This window comes from Meles meles, chromosome 10 (assembly GCF_922984935.1).
Source record: "Meles meles chromosome 10, mMelMel3.1 paternal haplotype, whole genome shotgun sequence".
Taxonomy (NCBI): domain Eukaryota; kingdom Metazoa; phylum Chordata; class Mammalia; order Carnivora; family Mustelidae; genus Meles; species Meles meles.
This window is the reverse complement of record NC_060075.1, coordinates 6,343,832-6,366,258: the sequence shown is the minus strand read 5'-3', so window position 1 is coordinate 6,366,258 and position 22,427 is coordinate 6,343,832. Positions and strand designations below refer to the sequence as shown.

At 57.0% G+C, this 22,427-nt stretch overlaps 1 protein-coding gene across 1 annotated transcript; it reads left to right on the top strand.

Moving 5' to 3' along the window:
• Positions 1-141: 141 nt before the first annotated feature.
• ZNF775 (zinc finger protein 775) lies at positions 142-21,108 on the top strand. Its single transcript, XM_046020657.1, has 5 exons — positions 142-2,892; positions 6,950-6,971; positions 12,142-12,211; positions 18,741-19,862; positions 19,900-21,108. Exons 1-5 carry the CDS (start codon positions 2,762-2,764, stop codon positions 20,337-20,339), a joined length of 1,785 nt encoding a protein of 594 aa, XP_045876613.1. The 5' UTR covers positions 142-2,761; the 3' UTR covers positions 20,340-21,108.
• The last annotated feature ends 1,319 nt before the right edge of the window (positions 21,109-22,427 follow it).

Here is a 22,427-nt window from a genome sequence, read left to right as displayed (position 1 = left end):
GTTTCATACACATCAGAGTGCCTGTTCTTGACACGTATCCGTAGGCCCTTTTCCTGCCAGTTTAGTGATTTCGGCATAGATCCAGCCTGTGCACACCATGTATAATAACCACCACGGTTTATGGGAGCCATACCACGTGAAGTTTACTTAAGTGATCTCACATAATCCCCGGTTGGGAGGTACTCCTCTTTTACAGATAAAAACATTTGCTCCAGGTCATGTAACTGGCAATCCCAGAGGCAATTTAAACCCGGGTCTCTTGACTCCTGGTCCCGAGGCTCCTGACCACCACCATGTGCGTGCTGGGTGAACGGAATATGCTGCTGCTTTGGTGAAGATAATTCTTAAATGCCTACCATGCCTGGTGTTGTGATGGCAACTAGGGGTTTGCCAAGATGAGACCTTGTCCTTACCTCCATGAGGCCCAAGTCTGGACATATATGTGTACACAAATAATGAGCGGAGGGAGGGAGATAGGGGTGAGTGGCTTGTGTAGGATGAAAGCAGATAGCTTCCAAGTTTATTGGTTGAAGCCACTTCATGCCTTCATGGAGCCACTTAAAACCCTCTATAGTTAATGGTAAATTATCTTTCAGAGACTAGAAGCATTGATTCAAGAAAGCCACACATCAGTATGTCTCTTTAAGAGACCCCAGGGATTCAAGGGAAGGGAAGCAGTGGTTTTTTTGGGGGGCAGAAAGGTAGGTCAAGGTCTGGGGCTGATAGGCGGGGAGCAGGAGCCAGGTCCTCCGGCATCTAAGGTTTGTACTTGGGGGTTGGGGAAAGGATAAGGACGAGGGAATGTGACCCGGGTTTCTGACTTTGAAGGATGACCCTTGAAGGAAATGCTTGGGGGTGGGGAAGGCGGGCATTGTGTGTCCATTCACGCTGTGCTGCGCCTGCTTTTGGGCGGAGATGGTGAGGAGAGGTCCAAAGTTCAGGGGAAGGCACAGAAGCGGCCTTGAGGAGGCTGGGCAAGCTGGGACAGAGTGAACTTGCCCATGGGTCCTTCTGGTTCCCTCAGAGGACCTGGTGGTTCCCAAGTCCTTGCTCAGCATGGCACACGCTGACAGCAGTCTTGAGGGAGAAACTGCTCAGGTTGGAGGGGTCAGTTCTGCTGACAGGAGCCACACTTCTGAGGTGTCCAGGTTGCCCCCCACTTTTTCTAATACAATGACAAAAGAAGTCAGTTATCTTGTCAAAATTTAATAATGCAGCCATATATTTTTTAAATGCAGAAGTCTTTCATTCTCCCCCCTCCCCCACCCGTTCGGTCTTTTCTCTTTTTTCTTAATGAAAATCGGACCCCAGATGTGCTTCATTCTTTCCGTCCTTGAAATACCCTTGGTCATGAAATGCCAATCTGGAGGAAGTCTTTCACTCTGTAGAGGAAACGTGCCCAAGGCAAGAGAGTTTTCTCACTCACGACCAGTGACAGATCTGGAACTAGAATACCGGAATCCCACAAGCCTTTGGTAAACCTCCAGTAGGTATTCTAGAAAATAAAGCGATGGCCCGGATTCTTGAAAAAGTTGATGGCCTAGTGGCATCGGGCCTCTGTGTAGGGTTTTATACTTTATACATATTTCTATAGACGATAGAACCAATTTGGGTCCTGCAAAAGTCAGGAAAGGTAAGTATGTAACTAGGAAATTACTCTTTTACAGGTAAGTCAAAGTCCAGAGACAGAAAAACTGCACGAAAGTTAGTGGCAAACCCGACAGGATCTCAGTCGGGCAGGGTCTATTGTCCTGAAGCCAAACAATAGCTGGGCCACGGCAGTGCCTCGGAGGCGGCTACTGATTCGCTAGGACGAGGCCCGCCAGCTTCACAGCCTGTGTCCCAGGGAGAGGCCAGCTCTGTCTTTATCAACCCCCAGTCCCGAAGGCAGTTTCTCAGCAGCTCCAGAGAGAATCCTACCAGTGGGAGCTGACCCAGCGGGCTGGAGGAGCGGTGTGAGGAACCTTGTTGGCATAAAGGAACATTTGCTTCCAATGAGTGCGGGTAGAAGAGAAAATTCTCTTTTCCGGAGATGTCCAGGAGCAGGAGCAGTCAAGACCCTCCCTGGAGTGTCCCCTGCTGGGACACTCCACCCAGGAACGTGACCTCTTCAGACCGCTGCTTCCTGACGAGAAAGCCAGGGGGGTGGGTGTAACGAGGTCTCGGTGTGTCTCTCTCACAGAGACCCCAGGATCGTTTATCGGGCGCCCACGACGTGCCCCGCGCCGCTGGGGGTGCGGACGACGATTTCTCTCGGGTCGCGCGAGATCAGTACAACAGCTTCTCACCCTAACACTTGGTGTACCAAGTGCCACCATGTCACATGCACACTCGAGTGTGAGCGCCAGAGCGGGCTTCGTGCGTCCTGTCCTCCCGGATCGCGGCACCGAGAGCGGTGCGGGCGCGTCCTGAGTCGGACGGAGAGTTGCGGAACGACAGGATCCATCGGAGAGCGCGTCCAGAGCCGGAGGGAGAGCGCGGCGGAGGGGAAGAACGGGGTGCCGCGGCGCTGTCCGGCCACCACCGCGCCGCCTCGCCCTCGCTCCTCCGCCCCTCGGAGCCCTGGACTCCACTCGCGCGCCAGCAGCCAAAGCGTTAACGCCGCGCGGGGCCCCGCGAGGCCCAGCGGGCGGCGGGGTCAGCCCGCCCACCAGGGCTATTGGCTCAGGAGAACAAAGGGGCCGCCCCGCGGGCTTCTCCGATAGGGCGGAGCTGGTCATCTGAGCGGCGCGGCCAATCAGACCGCGGGACGGCCCCGGGGATGGCTAAGCCCGCTAGCCAATCAGGAGGAGGCGCCCGCCCCGCCTGTCCCGGGACTGGCGGGGCCGGAGAGCCCAGTGCCCAAGTCGCCCGGGGGTGGCAGTTCCCGTTAACCTTAACCACAAAGTCAAGGTATTTATTCCCGTCCCCTCCCTCCGAGTCCCTCCGAATCCGGGCGGGAGGGGCGTGCGGAGGGACGGACCATGCTGTGGTGCCAGGCCGGGCCCGCTCCTCCCGCGCTGCCTCCACCCACCCTCGGGCTGGCGGCGGCCTCTGGGGTCTCGGGGTCCCCTGAGCTCCTGGCGCTGAGGCCCCGAACTTTCCCGACCCCCACACAGCCCCTGGGGAAAGGGGCCCGGGTCGTGCGTGGGAGAGGGGGCTGCAGGCCCGGGCAGAGAGCAGGAGGGGGGGCGGTGAGAGCGGAAGGGACGGGGTGGTGAGCGGAGGGCTTGACCCCTGGTCCCTTCGGGCGCGTTCTGCCCAAGCGCTGTCCCTGCGTTCGGGGCTGTGTCAGCTGTGTCGGAGAGACCGAGCTTCGGGAGGGCAGGAACCCCAGGGCTCGCCGCACGGTGACACAGAGTAGCTGCTTAATAAATGATTCAGTGAGTGGCATGAAGATTGCGAGGGCGAACAATGAGGGGGAAGCGCCACGAAATTGGAAGTGCGTGTGCCTGTGCGTGTTGCGGGGAACTCCGTTCCAGAAAAATGGGCACAGGAGTCAGGACCTCAGTGGGGGTGGGGGTAGGAGCTGGGGGCTCCTCCTAAAGGTGGAGGCTAACAGAGATTCTGCCTCCGGCAGTCCTTCGGGCAGGGTGGAGCCTGGAGTGTGTCGGGGTCAGGCTGGGTGTGGTCAGAGCCCAGGAGCTTGAGATCCGCTCACGTCCAGGCTCCACGGCTAGCTGCTCTTTTTGGGGTCCCTGGATTCATCTGTAAAATGAAGAGATTAGAGGGTATTAGTCTCCCTTCAACTCTAAGTTTCCATGATTCTGTGCTTCTAATCCGTTTTGGACTTAAATTTCTGTATTGTGTTTCTTTACTACAATTTTTGTTCATGGTTTACAGCACAGGGGACCTTGGGCTGGGTTTTGGGGAGAGAGAAACACTCCATGTTAAGATGTTTACAGTCTTGTTGCGGAGACACATAAATTATTATTATCCCAATAAATTATTATTATCCCATGTACGTGGTATCAGTGGTCACAGGTATCAGTGGGTACACAGGTCAAACAGAGAAGGGCCCCTAACTGAGCCTGGCATATCCAAAAAAGGCTTCCTGCTCAGAGCGGTCCCTGATCTAGGCTGGGCAGAGAAAAGCTGGGCAAGAGTATTCCAAGACCCGTCACAGGCCAGCCGAGATGTTGCAAGGTCAGAGAGTCACGTGTTGGGACGATGGGGAGCTGGGAGGCAGGAGAAGCGAGCAGAGGCGGGTTCTAAATGGTCTTGCCAAGAAATTTTTAGCTGAACCTGAAAGTGCTGGGGACCCACTGGGAAGTATTTTGAGCAAAGTAGTAACATGTCCTCATTGTAATTTGGGGGAAATTGCTTTGAGTTCTGGGTGATGAATGGATTACGGAGGGGCAAGATAAGCTATAAAAACTGGTACAGTCTATGGGCAAGAAGAAGTGAGGCCTGAACTGGGGGGGGTGGGCAGTGGGAGATCCTGGAGGTGTTAAAAACAGCATGGGTACAACCTTACCCAGGTGTGCGCTGTGACGGTTGTACTCTGGGTAGTGAGAGGGGGTGGTGGATTTGAGAGGCCTGACGAAGACCACTGTCGCCCCTGGAGAGGCAGGGGGTACCCAGGACAGAGTTCTGAGCTTGGTGCTGGTGGGCCAACCCCATGCACCTGCCCCCTGCCCCCCATGAGGGTTAAGCTGAGGAATCCAAGATTTCCTAGTGCAGCGATGGCTGGGAGGGATGAGTGTGGTCAGAGTGTGCAGAAGGAGACCTCAGTCTAACTCTTCATGAGGCAAGGGAGATCACCTCTGGGCTTTGCTTTCCTCATCTGGCAAGCGGGGGGTTTTGGGGGCAGGACACTCCTTACCCTTTCCAAGCTCTAAGGCGTTGGAAAGTGTTTATGAATGAGAAGGTGACAGCTGTTCAAAGTGTTGTGAGCAGTTCGTTTCATGTCTTGCCTTCAGATCGGGTCATAGGGGTCCCCAGGCCCTGGCGGGCTCCTGAGTCTTGGACCTTGGGGCTGAGGAATGTGGGTACTGCTCTTTCCTCTAAAGGGAGATGGGGGAGCAGAGCCTGGTCACGTGGAGGCCACTGGTGAGGGACAGATACAGGGGTAGGGAGGGGAGGTGGGGCAGTCCTAGCAAAGGGGTGAATGTTGGACGTGCGGAGACAGAAGTGCTGTAAAGAGGTGCCTCGGAGATGGGCCTGGGGTTACGTCCTGGACCTCTGGGAGGGGGGCAGGCATGGTAGGATAAGGCCGCTGCCCCCACTGCCGGCGGACCTGGTTCCCAGGTGATGCCGGTGGAAGCAGCCTGAGGTCATTGAACTGGAATGTTCTTACCGGGGCAGCCCTGAGGTACAGTTCTCATGATGTGGGCGGCAGGGAGGGGGTGACCTAGAAGTAACTCGTCTTGCACTTTTGAATGTTTCCCACTGTTTTCCCCCATGCTTGAGAGCACAGGTCTATCCGAAGGAATATGTGTTAGTATTTTCCAAACAATAATTTAAGAATTTCTATGGCATGATGGCCCGTCCTTTCCCCTCGCTCCTCTGACCCCTGTCCTAGGACTGAGGGCCGCAGTGTTTGGGAGACCGAGGTCTGAAGGTGCTGGAGCAGAAGAGGCAGAAGGGGCAGGGCTCGGAAGAAGGGCCGTAGCGGGAGGTGCGCGGGACCCCTGGTCCAGTGCTGAGTGCCATCTGGGGGAAGCCGGAGAGGACAGGGGCGTTCTGGGGGAGCAGGGCGGGTGAGGGGAGAGGAAGATGGGGTGGAGGCCCTGGAGGGGTGGGGAGTCTGGTGGGAGGCCCAGAAGGACCTTGGGCCTGCTCATGCCTGGCGGGGGGGGGACAAGGTGGGCCTCCAGGTGGTGGCGGCAACACTTCCCTGGTCTGAGCCAGGGCCTCTGGGCCTGCTTGTTTGTCTGTGGGCCCAGGGGCCATGTGAGACGGGAAGCAGGTCTCCTGGGCCCCGGTGGCAGCTGCACTGTGTTTCTGATGACATTTTAAAGCCACTGGTATGTGTATCCTCCGTGAGAGGAAGGTTGGAAGTGTGGTATGTCCAGGGGCATGACAGAGGACAGACTGCCTCCTTCCCCTCAGTGAAGCTGAGGCTTTGAGCCTCAGGCCAGCAGAAGCATCCAGAGCTTCGAGTCCAGCCCCCCTGCCTGGCGCTCAGGGCCCCCAGCGTCCAGCCCTGCTTTCCTTACCACCGTCCACTCAGCCCCCTCCACTCCTACCCTGCGAGGCACACGCATGTCGCCCAGACCCCCACCCCCCAGGGCTGTTGAGGGTCCAGTGACCTATACAGGGAGCTGTGTGTGGCCTTGAGATGGTCCCAGCAGGAAAGTCCACACACACCCTCTTCCTCCTGCCAGGCCCGCTCACATCGGGGAGCAGAGTTTGGGGTGACTGTGTAGGGTCTGGGGGCCTCTGAAGATTCCAAAGCAGCTGGGGCACCTAACAGGTGACTGTCCCCCCATCACTGCCTCGCTTCTGGCTCCGAGTTCCCTTTCTTGGAGCAGGGGCAGCGGGGAGCGCAGCGGAGTCCCGCGCAGATGCGTGTTCCCGGGCTCACGGGCGCACCACTCGGGTCGTGCTCCTGTGGCTCGCGCCTGCACGCGCTGGTGTCTGGCTCTGCAGGTGGGTCTGCAGGTTTCTGAAGGTCTCAGCTTCTCTGTACTTTACGTACAGTTTTGCAGCTCTTCCCTTACGTGGGAGCGTCTGTGTTTTTGCCGCTCTGAACCTTGCTTGCTTACCTGTGCTAGATGTTAGCTAGGATTGTTTCCGGATGCGTCTGTGTGTGCGTTTAGCGTTCGCACCGGTTTCTTCTCAGATGCCCATCCCTGCGTACTGTACCTGAAACACCACTGATCGTGACTGTAGTTGGATTCCCCGGCGGAATACACCAGCCCCCGTCCCTAGATGGTTGTCATCAGTGACCAAGGGCTGGGGCCAGAGGAGCCCTCTCTTCACTCCTCCACTCACTCATTTGTTCATTCTTTCATTCATTCTACAGATACACCTTGGAGATAGCGCAGGTTCGTTTCCAGACCCCTGCAGGAAAGCAAATACTGCGCTAAAGTGAATCGAGTGGATTTTGGGTTTCTCGATGCATGCGAGTTTTATTTACACGATACAGTATCTGCTGCGTGTACGACAGCCGTATGTCTACACCGACAACGTAACATGCTTTTGTTAAAAAATACTTCATTGTCCGAACGTGCTGTCCATCGTATGGCCTGTCCGCAGGTCATAATCGCTGATCACAAATCCCCCTAGGAAATATAGTAATAACAAAAGAGTTTGGAATAGTGTGAGAATTACCAAAATGTGACACAGTGACAGGAAGTGAGCAAAGGCTGTCGGGAAAAATCGCGCCACTAGACTTGCTCCGTGCAGACCGGCCACAAACCTTCAGTTTGTAAAAAAAAAAAATGCAGCATTTGTGAAGGGCAAGAAAGCCGGGTGTGGTTGTGAACGGAGCAAGGCCCCTGTCTGCCCGGAGCCCGCGGTCTAGCTCAGCACCGTCCGTGGGGCTTCAGGAACCTAGGAACGTCCTGGCTGTCCTTGGGGTAGCTCATGCTCCGTGAGCCGTTGAGCGGTTGAAATGTTGCCAGGAGTGATGGAGAATCTGAATTTAAAAGTTGACTTATGTAAATTTGAATAATCACGTGTGGGTCTAGAAGCCAGCCTCCAGAAAACAAGGGATGGGTTGTTTAAGGTTTGGTAAGTCCCGTACTTTCTTCTAGGAGGCGACATGGTCCCCGAGAAGGAGCTCTGGTGGGGCCAGGTTGACCCCAGTTGGGTTCTGGCTCTCTTTCTTACCAGCTGTGTGACCTTGGACGAATGGTTTAACTTTTCAGAGCTGTGGTTCCTCAGCCATAGTCAGTTGTGAAGGAGGAAATGGACAATGCCTGCTAAGTGTTTGGTGCGCAGCCGTGCTCAGCGGCTAGGGGTTCTCTCCCTTTCCATACGGGGGTCTTGGCTGAGCGCCCTTCTTTCCATGGCCAGATCAGTATCAAGATCTCAGGGCTGCCCCCCATGCCCCTCAGTAAGTGAGGTTAGGAGCAGCAGAACCTGGGTCCCTAGGGAGCACTCTGAGAGCACCCCCCACTGGGGTCAAGCCTGAGTGGGGCCACCCACTTACAAAGGCTGTCCTGAGCCACACTCTCGAGTCTGGGTCCCTGGGCGTCTGACCTGCGTGAGCCCGCGCGGTGGGTCAGGCAAGGAGGTGAGAAGCAGGGCCTGACTGCAGGGAACCAGAACTCCCAAGGAAAGAAAGCGGGGAGTGGGCCAGGCAGATTAGAGCGATTAGAGCATGGCGGCGGGGGGGGGGGGGGGGGGGGGGGGCGGTGCTGGGGGCTGGGCCATGCGCTTGGACAAGACGGGGTCAGAGCAGCTGCGGGGTGGGAAAGATGTGGCTGATGGAAAGGTGGACCATTCAGGACGCACGGCGGCCTCGCTGGTGTGGCAAAGGCGGTCAGCTTGACGTGGAAGGAGCGCTTGGGGAAGAGGACCCCTGCCTGCGGTCTCCTGTGGGGGCTCGGGGGCTGCTGGTGTAGGGGAGCAGCGGTGCCTGTTGAGGGCCTGGGTGTGGGCGCGGTGGGAGCTCGTGGCTGAGGAGGGCCTGGGAGCTGGGCCTGTGGGCCGTGGTTTGGGGGGAAGCTCCCCCTCCCAGCCTCAGCGCCTGGTGGGGGCGTGGTGGGGCCCGTCCCCGCTCCACCAGTGACAGGACACATGAGGTGTCATCCACTTCCACTGTCCCGCCCGCGGCCTGCTCTGTGAAGGCCCTGCTTGGCCGGTGGAAGAGTTCCAGGGGCCTGTGGCTGGGAGGGTGTGGGGAGACATGAACGCGTCCCTGTGCTGCCCCTCCTGTCTGCGCCCCGGCTGCTGTCCACTCCCCTCCCTGCCCCCAGGATTCTAGCAAAGCCGCTTTGTTACCTTCCCCTGCCCCCAGACCTCACCACCTGCTGCAGTCCTCCCTTTGTCAGCAGCTGCCCCCACCGCCCCCCCCCCCCCCCGCCTCTCTCAGAGGGGGCTCCCGCCCCAACTGCAGCCTCACCGGTGCGGGCAGGCCCAGGCCCAGAGCCAGATGCCCGGAAGGGGGAAGTGACCAGGGCCTTGTCCCAAGACCTAGCCCCTGTGTGTGTCCCACCCTCCGTAGAACTTGCTGGGCCAGGAGGGGACAGGTCGCTGGAGGCGGGGGTGTCAGGCCAGGCAGCCTTCGGAGACTCAGTGTGGGCACCGCGGGGGAGCCGGCTTGGCCCTGTTGCCTTCTGTGTGGGCAGGGGCATTTTGCTGGGCAGCCTGCATGCCAGGCCAGGTCGGGGGAGCCATGGGTCAGGGGCGCGGTGAGTGGCAGCCGGAAGGGGCCTGCAGGGCAGCGTAAAGGGCAGAGGCAGAAGAGGGAAGGGTGGCCTGGCTGACCTGCAGACACGTGGCCACACGCAGACACTCCCCTCTGTTCCGCTTTCTCGGGATTTTTGGCTGTAGGACACCTGCCGGCCCGTCTTCTAGAGGCATCCCACCTGAGCACACGGCGGGAGGTGCCCTCAAGACATGGGGGCCTGCCCCCCATTCCTGTCTTCTGTGCCTCTCCTATCCCCGGCCCTCTCATTTCTTACTTCTTCTCCTTGGGCCCACGGGGGTCCCCTCCCCTCTGTTCCCATTCTTGTGCTGACTGGGACCACCCTGAGCCCTGGTGTGGTGGGGACAGAATGCCCAGGGACACAGGGAGCTGCTCTGTAGCTCACTGTGAATTACTCAGCAGGAACTGAAGCCTTCCTGCCACCAGAGCTGGCTTATAGGTCGTAATACCCCCCGGAAGACAGAATGGATCAAGTAGGACCCATTTGATTGGGCTCCAGAGGCCCCTTGTGTCGTGTTGGTGTTTTGTGAATAAGGTCAAGGCCCTACCCTCTGTCCTCACCCTGAACTGTGGCCCTGGCCTCTGGACCCTTTGAGTTTTCCTGAATTAAGGTGGCCTCCCCCTTGGCCAGTCCTTTGAGCGTCTTTAGGAGGACATCGAATCTCCAGTGGGAGAGAGGCCTCCCCGAGGTGTGGGACACACAGTAACCTGGCAGGAAGAGGTGGCATCAAGGCCCTCCTGCTGGGCCTTTCCCTCCCCTCTTCTCCCTGCCTGCTTTTTCTCTGCACCACAAGCGGCTTTTAGCGTCTGTAAGAAACCGCAGTAGGGGCGCAGAGCAGACCCCTGGTGGGGAAATAGAATTGAAAATAAAATCTGCTCCCAACTCTGGAAACCTCCCCATAAAAGGAGAGAAAGACAAGTTTTTTTTTTGTTGTTTTTTGTTTTTTTTTTTTTAAATCAAGTAAGTATGAAAGCAGATAGAAATGCGCACAAGAGCTTAGGAAAGCAGGAGGCCGTCCTGTGTCGCTGCCGCCCACCCCCCAGTGACACAGCCCAGCAGCCCAGACATAGCCTGCCACCAGAGAGAAAGGAACTTGCCCTCAAGCAAGAGGACTCCCCCGATGGCACCATTTGTCACCCGGAGTGCATCCTCAACTCACCTGGCCATGGGGTGGCCGCGTGTGTTTGCTAATTGCCCTTCTCCCAAGGAGCAGTGCGGTCTCTATCCTTATGCGGGGAGACGGCTCTGCAGCCTGGAGCCGGGCGCCCGGTGGAAGTCAGCACCCCCCTCCCCCTTGGTGTTTACATTTCAAGGAGGCGCCTCCCAGGGCCTTGGGCAGAGGCCTGGGTTGTAAAGCTGGCAAGAGGCTTGTGTAGCTTTTGAAAAGCTTTCCATGCCTCTCTCAAAGGGACAGAGAGAAATTCACGGTGACAACTTTTCTCAAGTAAATGCTCTAAAAGAAAGGGTCGGAGTTTCTTTCCCTTTTTCCCCAGGGAAAACGATTTCTCTCTTTTTAAAATTCATATTTGCCCTGATGCCCTGATCTTGGTAGGGCCTAGATTCCTGGCGTGGGTCCCTGCACCGGCCCCCCCCCCCCACAGTGGCTGTTGGAAGGGGACCTGGGAAAGGGGAGAGGGGATGCCCTTGGGATGGGGTTTCCTGAGGGCCTGAGGTGGAGAGCAAGAGCAGACTTTCTGCGAGGTGGCCAGGAAGAGAGAGCCCTGAGGGGCCTGGAGGAGCCCCTTGGTAGCAGCGGGGGGAGCTGAGCACCTGGGCTATGGGGAACACATGGCCGGATCCTCACTTGGGCCTTGGCGAGTGTGGGCACGAGGGGGTACAGGTGTGCGAAACAACCTCAGGAGAGGCAGCCCACGGCACCCAGTGCAGAAAATGATGCCCCTGCCCCCCACGCCAGTTCAGGTCAGCGGGCCCAGCGGTCAGGCCACACACCACCACCGGAAGCGCCCTCGGGGCGGGGGCTGTCTCCCAGGCCCGGGGCATTCAGCAGTGAGATGATGTGGGGGGGGGGGTGGGACACGGACGCAGACACGTCCATACTGTGTCAGGTGGCGAAAAGCATTGCGGCGGAATACGAAGTGGGGTTAGGGTTGTGACAGGGAGGGCCACTCGGAGGAGGTGGCATTGAGGCGGAGACTGAAAGGCGAGGGCCACGCAGTGATCTGGGGAAGAGCCGCCGCCCCCCCCCCCCCCCCAGCTGACCTGTTCCGGACAATGAGCCAGTTAGGACGTGTCCAAAACCTTGAACATTAAAACAAGGAAAAAAGGTGAGCCCTGGAGGGATGAACTCTTTCCTGGGGTCCCCCAGAGGGCCTGTATGTGATCCTGTGTGCAGTAGGGACCGGAGGGGACCTTGAAGAAGAGGGGCCGGTGATTTTGGAGGGCCAGCCCTGCCTTTCCGGGCATCTCCACCATCACTCAGGTGGGTCTCCGGGCTTAGCTGGGTTTCCTGGGGTGCATCTGTCACCCCCCACCCCCGCTGATGTCACGCCCGCGGGCGTGAGGCTGTGGTCCGGGAGTCGGAAGGGCTGGGGCCTCCTGGGCGCCACCATTCAGCTGCCTCTGTGACTCGAGGCATGTCAGGGGCCCTCCCCGGCCTCAGTTTCCTCCTCCTAAAATGGGAATAATGCCTGTTTGACCTGCCTAGCAGGTATGTGTGCCAGTTTACAAAAGCCTCGAACTTCCGGCCAAGGTCGGGGACAGAGAAGCTCTTGATAAAGAGGGAAAACGTTCTGGGAGATGGCGGGGTCGGGGGTGGGGGGGCATTTGGTCCTTGTCCCACTGGCCAGCTCTCCTTCCTCTGCCCCCTTCTCCCCCACAGATAGCAAGGCAAGCGCTGGTGCCCGGGAGGCCTCCGCCGATGGAGTGTGGCCTGGCTGGTGAGAGCACAGGTAAGGGAGTGCAGGGACAGGTGGGATCCGGCTGCGGCCTCCTCTGCCAGGCCCTCCGCCAGGCCCGTCTTCCCCGCCCTGCCCCCTGTCCTCCCCCTGAGCGTGAGGTGCTGCCCTCACTAGGAGCCTGTGCGCTGCTGAATTGCAGAGCGGGACTAGGAGGTAGAAGGTCACGTTGAAGAAAGCAAAGAAGACAGACTTCAGGAGCTAAGAAAATGACCAAAGGCCATGGGGCCTTGCTAGGCAGAGGGTATGTGTGTGCACCCGTGCAGAAAGCCAGGCCGGGAGGGCGAGGGAGGCGTTTGCTAACTGTGGGTGGTCACGCTGACCTAACACTGAAACCCAGACCTCCGGGTAAGACGGTCCCTGTTGGGTTTTGATCAGGAAAGTGCCTTCGGTTTGGTCCATGGAAGCTTCCTGGGGTCACTCTGAATTCATGGACCGTGGGGAGGAAACCGCCAGGCAGATGCTGCTGTGAGCGGACAGGCCCATGCTCTGGGCACAAGGCTCCCAGCGCCCAGCATCGCTGGCCCCCGCAGCACCCTGCCGCCCAAAGGCTCTGGGCCTGGGAGAGGGGGCAGGGCCCGTCCCTGGGAATGCCGCCCCTTGGCTCAGTGACTCTGGTTTCTTTACTCCCCTCCCCTCCAGGGGCCTTGCCCCATGGACCCCAGAGCCCCAGCCTTCCCAGGATAATCACCGCAACGAACCCAAGATGGGGACAAGCATCGGGCAATAGGGGAACAAAGGAATGAGTCATCCAGCTCGGCGGGGGCGGGGCAAGACATGGACACCGCGCATCCTGGGGACCGGGTCCTGACACAGACTTTAGGGAGCTTAGTCACCCCACTTCCCAGGCCAGCTCCCCACCACTGCCATGTCAGTTTGAAGCCTGGGAACCCCCGTGAGGTGTGTGTGAGAGAGCGAGAGAGGCTGATGTTACCATAATTAAAGTAAAACCGAGGACAGGTGGTTCCAGACGTTTTAGCAGAAGGAACTTTTTCCCAGGGAAACACAAGTAGACTCCTGATTCAGGCATAAGAGATGGGGTCAGCCAGGGCCCTCTTCCCCACCTCCGGCAGCTTCTAAGTTACCCTGGGGTCTTAGGGAAGAGGTCGAAGAACACTGGCTTTGACCCTGGACGACGGAGGCAGTGGGATGCTGGGCGCCCCTGGGGTCGCGGCCCCATTCTTGCCAGGTCCAGGCCTTCCACTGCTCCCAGCACCTGCCGGCCAGCCTTACGGGCGGGGGGGGCGGGGTGGGGGGAGACTCTTTCTGGATGGCCAAATTTTTCAGATAATTATGAGCTTACCTCTTGAAGCACCTTTTAATTTCTGTTTATGTGTTTTTTCTTACTGTGGTGAAATATGCACAATGTGAAATTGACCATTTTAACCAGGTTTTAGTGCAGGAGCCAGTGGTATAAGTACCTTCCCACGGTTGGCACCACCACGACCTCTAGGACATTTCCATCGCCCCAGAAACTGTCCCCATTGAGCACCTTTGTGTTTTATCTGAACCATTTAGAATTTTTTAAAAAAATTTATTTATTTATTTGACAGTGAGAGATCACAAGTAGGCAGAGAGGCAGAGAGAGAGAGAGGGAAGCAGGCTCCCCGCGGAGCAGAGAGCCCGATGTAGGGCTTGATCCCAGGACCCTGAGACCATGACCTGAGCCGAAGGCAGAGGCTCAACCCACTGAACCACCCAGGCGCCCCACCATTTAGAATTTAAAAAAAAATTATCCCTTTTATGATGACAGAGGAGCCGAACCTTTGTTTTAGGACTCCTTCGGCAGGCAGGCCAAGGTCTGTTTTCCTTGTGTTAATAGCTGAGCCCCGAGGGAAGGTATCCCTAAGGACCGAAGTCCCCGTGCACGCGTGTCAGAGGGACCTACACACACACAACCCAGTCACTTGTGTTTGCTCTGGGCCTGATGGCAGTGGACAGGAATGTTCTCTGGGCTTTCAGCCAGGCCCATCTTTTTGGCTAGAGACGGTGAGACTTCCCAGCCATCAGCCATGCATGGGGTAGTTCAGTGGTAGAATTCTCGCCTGCCGGCCATCAGCCACCATGATGAACATCAAGGTCAGGTTTAATCAGAGCAAGGCAGTGACTTTTGTGGGGCTCTGGGGCATAATTGGGAGCCTGTCACTTGGGGACAGCGATGCCCCGCTCACCTGAGTATATTTTGGGTTCACGACCCGACTGCTAGTGTGGACACCTAGCCCGTTAAGTACTTGGTCTGGCCAACATTTCAGGGCATCTAAAGAAACCCGCTGATAGTCAAGTACACTCATTACAGTTGGGTATTCAGTTCCTGCCAGTGTGCAGTTTGAATCACCACTTTGATCTTCAGGTGATGACTCCTGCTAAAATGATTTCTCACAACCAAGCACCTGGGGAGGCCTCCTGGGGGTCGTTTCGCCGGGAGGAAAACTGGCCTCTCACAGGTACTTTCTGGGCCCCCACCCTACCACCCCATCCCCGTGGCCACCCCATCTTCTTCCGTGGCCTCATGGTGGCCAGTGAGGCTGTGGAGGGGGTGCTGGGCTCTTTGGCTCCAGAACCCTCCAGGTTCTAAGTGAGGTTTTTCTTTTTATTTCTTAAAACATTTAAAAATTCTTATATTTGAATATTCTCAAAAAATTTGAACAATGCAGATATTAAGATTTTAAACTTCTAATGTTTGAATATCCTCATACAAATTCAACAGTGCAGATAAAGTGGGGGTCCCCTTGGCTTCTCCCATCTAGCGCGTTATTGTCTGCATCGTCTGCAGGGCGCCCGCCGCCAGGCTTCGGTGTGGGTCGTCTGGCATGTGCATATGTCTGTGCGTGGAGAGCCTGCGTGTTATTTTTCATAAATTGGGTCAGATGACTGATCGTTGTTTTCCAGTTTTTTTTGTTTTGGTTTGTTTTAACACATTTTGGGACTCTTCACATCCACGTATGTATATGGCTCTTTGGCGTTTCTCTTCGTTGCCGTCTACTGTTCCATCTTACGAAGGGAGGGATCATTTTGTGGAACTGTTACTGATGTTACTAATCAGACTGGCCTCCTGCTTTTGCTGATTACAACTAGCACCGCAGTAAAAACTTGTGGACAGTCCTCTGCGCGGTCCTATGTGAGGATTTTATTAGGATGAACACCCGGAGGGAAACTGTTGGGTGGAGGAAGTGGCAGTTTCGAGACATTTGTAGTTTTAATAGGCACCGGCAAATTGTTTCTCCAAGAAGTCAGAAATAGCTCATGCCCCAGCACACGCATGTACACACTTGTTCTCCTCGGTTCTTTCCGGGTGCTAGGGACACCTGTTTGCAGGTTTCTGTGTCGACAGAAGTTTTCAACTCCTTGGTGAGATTACCCAGGGGAGTGATTTCTTATCGAACGGAAAAAGTACGTTTCCTTTTTCAGCCAAATTCTTCCTTTCTCATTTTTAGAATTTTCTGGACGGTGTATGCACATCAGAAATTTTGTAATTCACTTAATTAGGATTACACTGAATTTAAACATTGTTTTGGAGTGAAGAGCTTCCTTCCTTCTCTAGGACGGTGATGTAGCTACCCTTTTAGTTACATTTTCTTTATCCTTTCCGTAAAGTTCAATAGTTTCCTTGCTGTAAGTTATGTGTGTATGTTAGGTCTATTCCCACTGATTTTTATAGCTTTATTGCCATTTTTTTAAAAAAAGTTATGTGTTTTTATGTTTTTAATCTGGCAAGCTTGCTGAAACTTTTTTTTTTTTTTAAAGACCCATTTATTTATTTTGAGGGGGCGGGGAGGGCAGTGGGAGAGAGAGAATCCTGAAGCAGACTCCCTGCTGAGCGTGGAGCCCGATGCAGGGCTCGATCACAGAACCCTGAGGTCGTGACCTGAGCTGAAATCAAGAGACCACCACTTAACCCACTGAGCCACCCAGGCACCCCGTAAAACTATTTTATTTCTAATATTTTGTCAGTAGATTCTCCTATGCATTCTATGTTAATAATTATCTGCAAATGATACTTTATTTTTCCCTCTCAATATTTATATATATAGTTTTCTTCCCACCCCCGCCCCTTGCTTTAGCTAGTTCCTCAAGGACAGCGTTGAAGAGTGGCAATGACCATGAGCCGTCACCTCATTCCTAACCTAAATGGGCTTCTAATCCCTTGCCTTGGGCTATAATATCTGCTGCGGTTTCTAGTATAGGTTCTGTGTCAGCCTGAGAGTTTCCTCATAGGCCTGGTTTGCTGAGAACTTCTTCTTTCTCCCTCCATCCCTTCTTCCTTCTCTTCCCCCAGAAATGATGTTGGACTTGATCATATGACATTTTTACATGGATTGAGATTGTGTCAGGTTTTTCCTGTTTAGAAAGTCAATGTCATGAACATATTGAGCCATCTTTGCTTTCCTGGCTAAGAGCCCAGCAAGGTCGTATGTTGTTCTTTTAATGCTGCTGAACTTGCTTTGCCAATGTTTTGGCTTGTTTGTTTTTGGTGTCTGCTTTCAAATGCTAAACCTATCATTTCCTGCCTGCTCTGCCCTTGTCTTGTTGACCCTGGATCATGCTAGCTCGTGGGCTCCCCTCCTCCCTCACAGTCACTGTAAGCTTGGGATAATGCTTCCCTTGGAGTTTTAGTAAAAACTGTTCTTTTTTTTTTTTTTTTTTTTTGAGATTTTATTTATTTATTTGACAGACAGAGATCACAAGTAGGAAGAGAGGCAGGCAGAGAGAGAGAGGAGGAAGCAGTCTCCCGGCGGAGCAGAGAACCTGATGGAGGGCTCGATCCCAGGACCCTGGGGTCATGACCTGAGCCGAAGGCAGAGGCTTTAACCCACTGAGCCACCCCTGTAAAAACTGTTCTTATACTTAAGGGGCTTCTTCCCATTTTCGAAGTAGAAGGTTAGCTTTCTTTTCTGTCTCTTTTAGGACTTTTCTTTCTTTTTTTACCCCCTCTTCTTGACTTAGTTTTGTTAATTTATATGGTCTCACTGACCCATCCATTTTATATAGATTTTTCAAATTCATGCTACATTTATGCATTAGTATTTTACGATTTTCAGAATCCTTTTTATATCTCCATGTTTCCTTTACCCTGTAGTCTCTGCATTTATCTGTTAATTTCTTCTTCCTACCTCCCTTGGGTTTATTTTGTTGTCTTTTAAATACCAGAATTTATTTAGAGTTTCTCTTTTTTGTTCCCAACTGTTTCATTTCACATACTTTTTACCAAATGTAAACTTTTTGTTGAAGTATAACAGAAAAGTGCACAGATCACAGTATACATTCATATAAAGAGAACATGGGCGTGAAACCAACACCCAGATCGAGAGGGGGAACAATGGGGCACCTGGGTAGCTCTGTGGGTTAAGCTTCTGATTCTTGATTGTGGCTCAGGTCCTGATCTCAGAGTGGTGAGATCGAGCCTGTTTAAGATTCTCTCCCTCTCCCTCTGCCTCTGCCCTCCACTGCTGGGCTCTCTCTTGCTTAAAAAACCAAACAAAAACAAAACCACTGCCAGTCCCCCCCGAGGCCGCCTTTCCAACCACAGCGCGGCCTCTAGGGCTGCAGTCATCTTGACTTCTAACTCCTCCTTTAGTTTCGCCAGCTTTTAACCTTCCTACAGATCCCACAGTCTGTCTGTCGTGCCTGTAGCAGGCCTCTCCCGCCACGGTGTGGGGCGGTGAGAAAGGGGGACAAAGCATCCCCCAGTAGAACCCAGCTCGCTTTGAGAGGTAGTGTCCGGTAGTGGGGGTGGGGCACTCCTGAGACTGAAGTGGGCGGGGCTTAGGGCAGGACAGCACCTCTTCTGGGTGCTCCGACCTTTCCGACCTACTTTATTGTTCGTGGTTTTGTTGAAGAAAGGTGGAGTTGCCCAACAGCCAAGGTGGAGGAGGGTGAGGCGCCTGGCCCGGTGGCTGCTGCCACAGTGACCGTGGCGGCGAAATGGAGCCTGGTCACCCCACCATGGGGACACTGGCCATGCACTCGCTCACCAAGCTTCCGGCGCATGGATTCCTTTAGAAAAAGAATGAGAAGCCTTTGGGGCGCCTGGGTGGCTCAGTGGGTTTAAAGCCTTTGCCTTCTCAGCAGGGAGCCTTCTTCCTCCCCTCTCGCGGCCTGCCTCTCTGCCTCCTTGTGATCTCTGTCTGTCAAATGAATAAATAAAATCTTAAAAAAAAAAAAAAAAAAGGAATGAGACGCTTTGAAGCTTGGCCATTTTCTGCTTGTTCCTGGGTGGGAAGACCTTCCCTGCATCTCGGGGCCTCCCGGTGGAGAAGGCGGGGCAGGGGGTGTGGCCTTGGAGCAGCAGCTTCTCTTAAATTCTGGTACTGTTCCTTCAACACATCCCAAACAGCCTTTCTCTGTCCTTTCTACCGTCCCTACTCTCCTCTTTCTGCCCCCTCGCGTCCTCCTGCACTCTCTTCCACATCCTTTCCTCCCACCGCATTTTCTCATTCATTCATTCATTCCTGGCATTTGTTTCCCTCCAGCCCAGGGGGCAGTGAATGACTCTCCCCGTCCTTTCTCCCTTTGCCTCTGGCAGGAGATGGGCTGGTGATGAAGATCAAGCAGGAGAAGCCGGAGTGGTTGCTGCAGACGCTGGGGCCGCAGGCTGTGCTTTCCGAGAAGGATAAAGAAAACATCTTCCGGCAGCAGCATCAGGGCCTCCCGCCATGCCAGACCATGGGGAAGCCTCGGGCCTTGGGGGGACAGGAGGAGACTGGGGGTCCACGGTGGGCCTCTCCCGCTGAGCAGGCCGGGGGGCTGGCAGGCCGGGCTCTTTCTAACGGCGAGGGTCACTTCGTGTGCCTGGACTGCGGGAAGAGGTTCAGCTGGTGGTCGTCGCTGAAGATCCACCAGCGCACCCACACCGGGGAGAAGCCGTACCCGTGCGGCAAGTGTGGCAAGAGCTTCAGCCAGAAGCCCAACCTGGCACGCCACCAGCGGCACCACACGGGCGAGCGGCCCTTCTGCTGCCCCGAGTGCGCGAGGCGCTTTAGCCAGAAGCAGCACCTGCTCAAGCACCAGAAGACCCACTCGCGGCCCCGCACCCACGCGTGCCCCGAGTGCGCGCGCTGCTTCCGCCACCAGGTGGGCCTCCGCATCCACCAGCGCGCGCACGCCCGGGACCGCCAGGGCGCCCGCGCGGGGCTGCAGGAGTTGCTGCGGGACGCCGCCGCCCGCCGGGGCTGTCGCCTGCGGCCCGGGCCGCCGCGGGGCCGCCCCGAGTGGGCCTGGCTGGGGCTCTGCCAGGGCTGGTGGCGCCAGGCCGGGGCCCGGGCCGCGATCGCCGCCGCCGCGGGGCCGGGCGAGCAGCGCCAGTTCATCTGCAACGAGTGCGGCAAGAGCTTCACGTGGTGGTCGTCCCTGAACATCCACCAGCGCATCCACACGGGCGAGCGGCCCTACCCGTGTCCGGAGTGCGGCCGCCGCTTCAGCCAGAAGCCCAACCTCACGCGCCACCTGCGCAACCACACGGGCGAGCGGCCGCACCCCTGCCCGCACTGCGGCCGCAGCTTTCGCCAGAAGCAGCACCTGCTCAAGCACCAGCGCACGCACCTGCCCGGCGCCCAGGCTGCGCGCTGCCCCAGCTGCGGCCAGAGCTGCCCGAGCCGCGCGGCGCTGCGGGCCCACCAGCGCGCACACGCCGCCCCCGCCGCCCCCCGCCGCCGAGCAGCCGCGCCCCGGGCCCGCCTTGCGAGATGAGGCGCCGCGCTCCGAGCGGCAGGCCGAGGCACCCTCGGGCCTGTCGGCGCCGCCGCAGCCACCGCGCGACCCCCAGCCGGCCCGGGGCCCGGGCGGCGTGCCGTGGGGCCGGGCGCGGGCGGGCCTGAGCGCGCCCGGCGAGCCTCGCCAGTTCATCTGCAACGAGTGCGGCAAGAGCTTCTCGTGGTGGTCGGCGCTCACCATCCACCAGCGCATCCACACCGGCGAGCGGCCCTACCCGTGCCCGGAGTGCGGCCGCCGCTTCAGCCAGAAGCCCAACCTCACGCGCCACCGGCGCAACCACACGGGCGAGCGGCCCTACCTGTGCCCCGCGTGTGGCCGTGGCTTCAGCCAGAAGCAGCACCTGCTCAAGCACCAGCGCGTGCACCGGGGCGCCCTGGAGCCCACCCCGGACGCCAAGGACCCGGCGCATTAGTGCGCCGTGGGGGCGGGAGGGCACGTTTGAGGGGCCGCGGGGGCCACGAATGGCGGTTTTTACAACCCTCAGGGGTAGAACCCGGTGAAAGGGTGATTTCCTCCAGGCGCTGAAGGCTAGAGGACAGAATTCCAGAAGCATCCCCAAGGGGACAGCCCCAGGCGGGGCTGAGGAAGGAGGTAGGACGATACGGATCTCACTCCGGAGCCTGGATGTGGCCCTCGGTCCCTCAGACGCGGAACCCAGTCCCCAGACCCCGGTGAGGGTGAGGGGGCTGCGAGGGCTGCGGAGAGGCTCCCCAGACTGTCTCATGCAGGCTGCCCACCGCCAGAGGCCAGGCTCCAGGGGGAGTTTTAACAGACCGTTGGGAAGGATGGAAGCCAGCGGTGGTGGCTGAGGAGGGCCTGGCGTGGTCCCAGTGCCAAGGACAGGGCCCGGCACTTAATGGCCATTCACTGTATTTTTGGAGAGTGAATGGGTTCCCAGGTGGTTCTTTGCCCCGAGTGCCCCAAAGCCCAGGGTCCTGTCATGGCGGGCGGGCCCTTGGGTCTGTACGCGTGTGGTGGCCCCTCGGAGTGTAAGAGGGGCGGCGGCAGCTGAGGCTTGGTAACTTGGGGAGGGCCCTGCAGCAGGAAAGAGCCGCGTGTGCTGCTCCGACTTAGCAGCCCAGGGGCGCTCCCCGCGGCCGGCGCTGACTTGGGTCTTTATCAATGCCAGTGTTGCAGAAGAGAAAAATGAAGGATTGACTGTCTCACGTGGCCTCCTTGTCCTTTGTAAGCCTCCCTTTTGGAACCCCGAGTCTGAGCACGCACTGCGGTATCCTCAGGACCAGGCCCAGCGACCTTTAGGCCCGAGCCGAGCAGCTCCTCACGCCTGGTTCATGCTGGGAGTGGACGGCAGTGTTCTCTTGCCCTCTCCAAACCAGTCTGGTATCTTCCCACATCCCTCCTCAACCTCTGCCCACCGCCACCCCCCACTCCCCCTCAGAGGCCCCTTCCAAAGCAAGGTGCTGGGCCCTGGTGCTGACAGGAGGGCCCATGGCTCCAGTCTGGGCCTGTGTCCTTGGCGGGTGTCCTCCCACGGGAGGGGAGGGAATTACCAGAGAGCTGGGTGGTGGGGTATTAGGGTTTGGCTGGCCCGGAGGTGCAAGGGAAAAGCGGGGACCGTAGCATTCTCTAGGAGGAACCACATCTGCCCGCGCCTCCCAGGGGCCCAGCGGCTTCTCTGAACTCGGGGAAGTGCGGTCTCCTCCAGGAGCTGCCAGATTTCATCTGGCCTCTGGTTGGTCGGTCACCACTTTCTCAGATTCTGTTGAATTCCTTTCACGCAGCAGGGGCTCTCCTTGTTGTAACATCGCAGAAAGACCTGTGGGGGCGAGCCGGTTTGCCCAGGGGACACAGTGCCAGGAATGGGTAGCGCTCAGCCGGGTGGCCCACTCCTGGGCCTGGGCTTGGTTACATCACAAGCCCTGCTGTGAACTGTACCCCTGGGCCCGCTGTGCCCCGTGGTTGCCGTCCGTGTGAGAGCCGGGCTCGCAGTCCAGCGAGGTTTCTTCTAGGCCCTAGGTGCTCTCCTGCCTTCCCGGAATGCCCGTCCCCTCCTGCAGCTGCTTTCCCAGGCTGCCCTGCGCGGGGAGGCCCAGTGCCCCGGGTCTCAGCACAACCTGCTTTACACATGGGCCATTTGCATCTTCCACTTTGTCGCTTAGCAAATCCTGAGACCCAGTCAAGCAAGCCTGCCGCCTCCAGGAAGGCATCCCAGAGTACCACTCCTGCATCGGAGAGCTGCTGTCCGCAGGGATAGACCTGCCAGACCCCGGAGCCCCGGGGATTCAGGTGCCTGAGGGGCAGCGCAGACAGCCGCTGAGGATCTCAGTCAGGTGGGACTTTCTGTACCATTGAAGGTGTCCTCATCCACAGATGGCCTCTGTCTAATGACCAAAGCAATCCAACAGCTGTTTTGGCAGGACTTGGGGTTAATGAGGCCTAAACGCAGCTTTCTTCCCCGTGCCAATAATATGAGAAGGTTTGTTCACTCGCAGTGACTGATGTCACAGATGGGTGCTTTGGGTCACAGGGGGGACGGGGC